This window comes from Sinocyclocheilus anshuiensis, unplaced genomic scaffold (assembly GCF_001515605.1).
Source record: "Sinocyclocheilus anshuiensis isolate Anshui unplaced genomic scaffold, SAMN03320099.WGS_v1.1 scaffold250, whole genome shotgun sequence".
NCBI classification, from domain to species: Eukaryota; Metazoa; Chordata; class Actinopteri; order Cypriniformes; family Cyprinidae; genus Sinocyclocheilus; species Sinocyclocheilus anshuiensis.
The window spans coordinates 414,543-414,867 of record NW_015547652.1 but is presented as its reverse complement, the minus strand read 5'-3'; the positions used below and the strand labels follow the sequence as shown (position 1 = coordinate 414,867).

General features: G+C 35.1%; 1 protein-coding gene across 1 annotated transcript in view; it reads right to left on the bottom strand.

The window, feature by feature from the left end:
• pfklb (phosphofructokinase, liver b) overlaps positions 1–325 on the bottom strand; it is a 50,493-nt gene that overhangs the window by 21,342 nt on the left and 28,826 nt on the right. Inside the window, exon 13 of the mRNA XM_016504195.1 lies at positions 7–127. Coding sequence (XP_016359681.1) covers positions 7–127 — 121 coding nt within the window. The remainder of the gene's footprint in view (positions 1–6; positions 128–325) is intronic.

The window sequence follows — 325 nt, the reverse complement described above, 5'->3', positions numbered from 1 at the left end:
CGAAGCCGTCGTGGACGGTGTAAACCCGGTGACCGTGAGCGAGTCCCACTCGAGCCGCGGATCTCACAGCGGAGTTCATCCCCGCGGCCGGAGCACCGACGTTCAGGATCGCCATAGAGTGATTACTCTACACAAACACATGTTAAACAGCTCATTACAGGCAACTTAAAAACAACTACATTTTTAATGTAAAATTAAAAAATATATATATTTATAAAAAAAAATACATAATATATTTCAGATGAATACACAGTTTAAATAAATACAAAAACATGTAATAAATGTAAAGTACTTAAATTGTAATAATATTATAATAATATGTAAT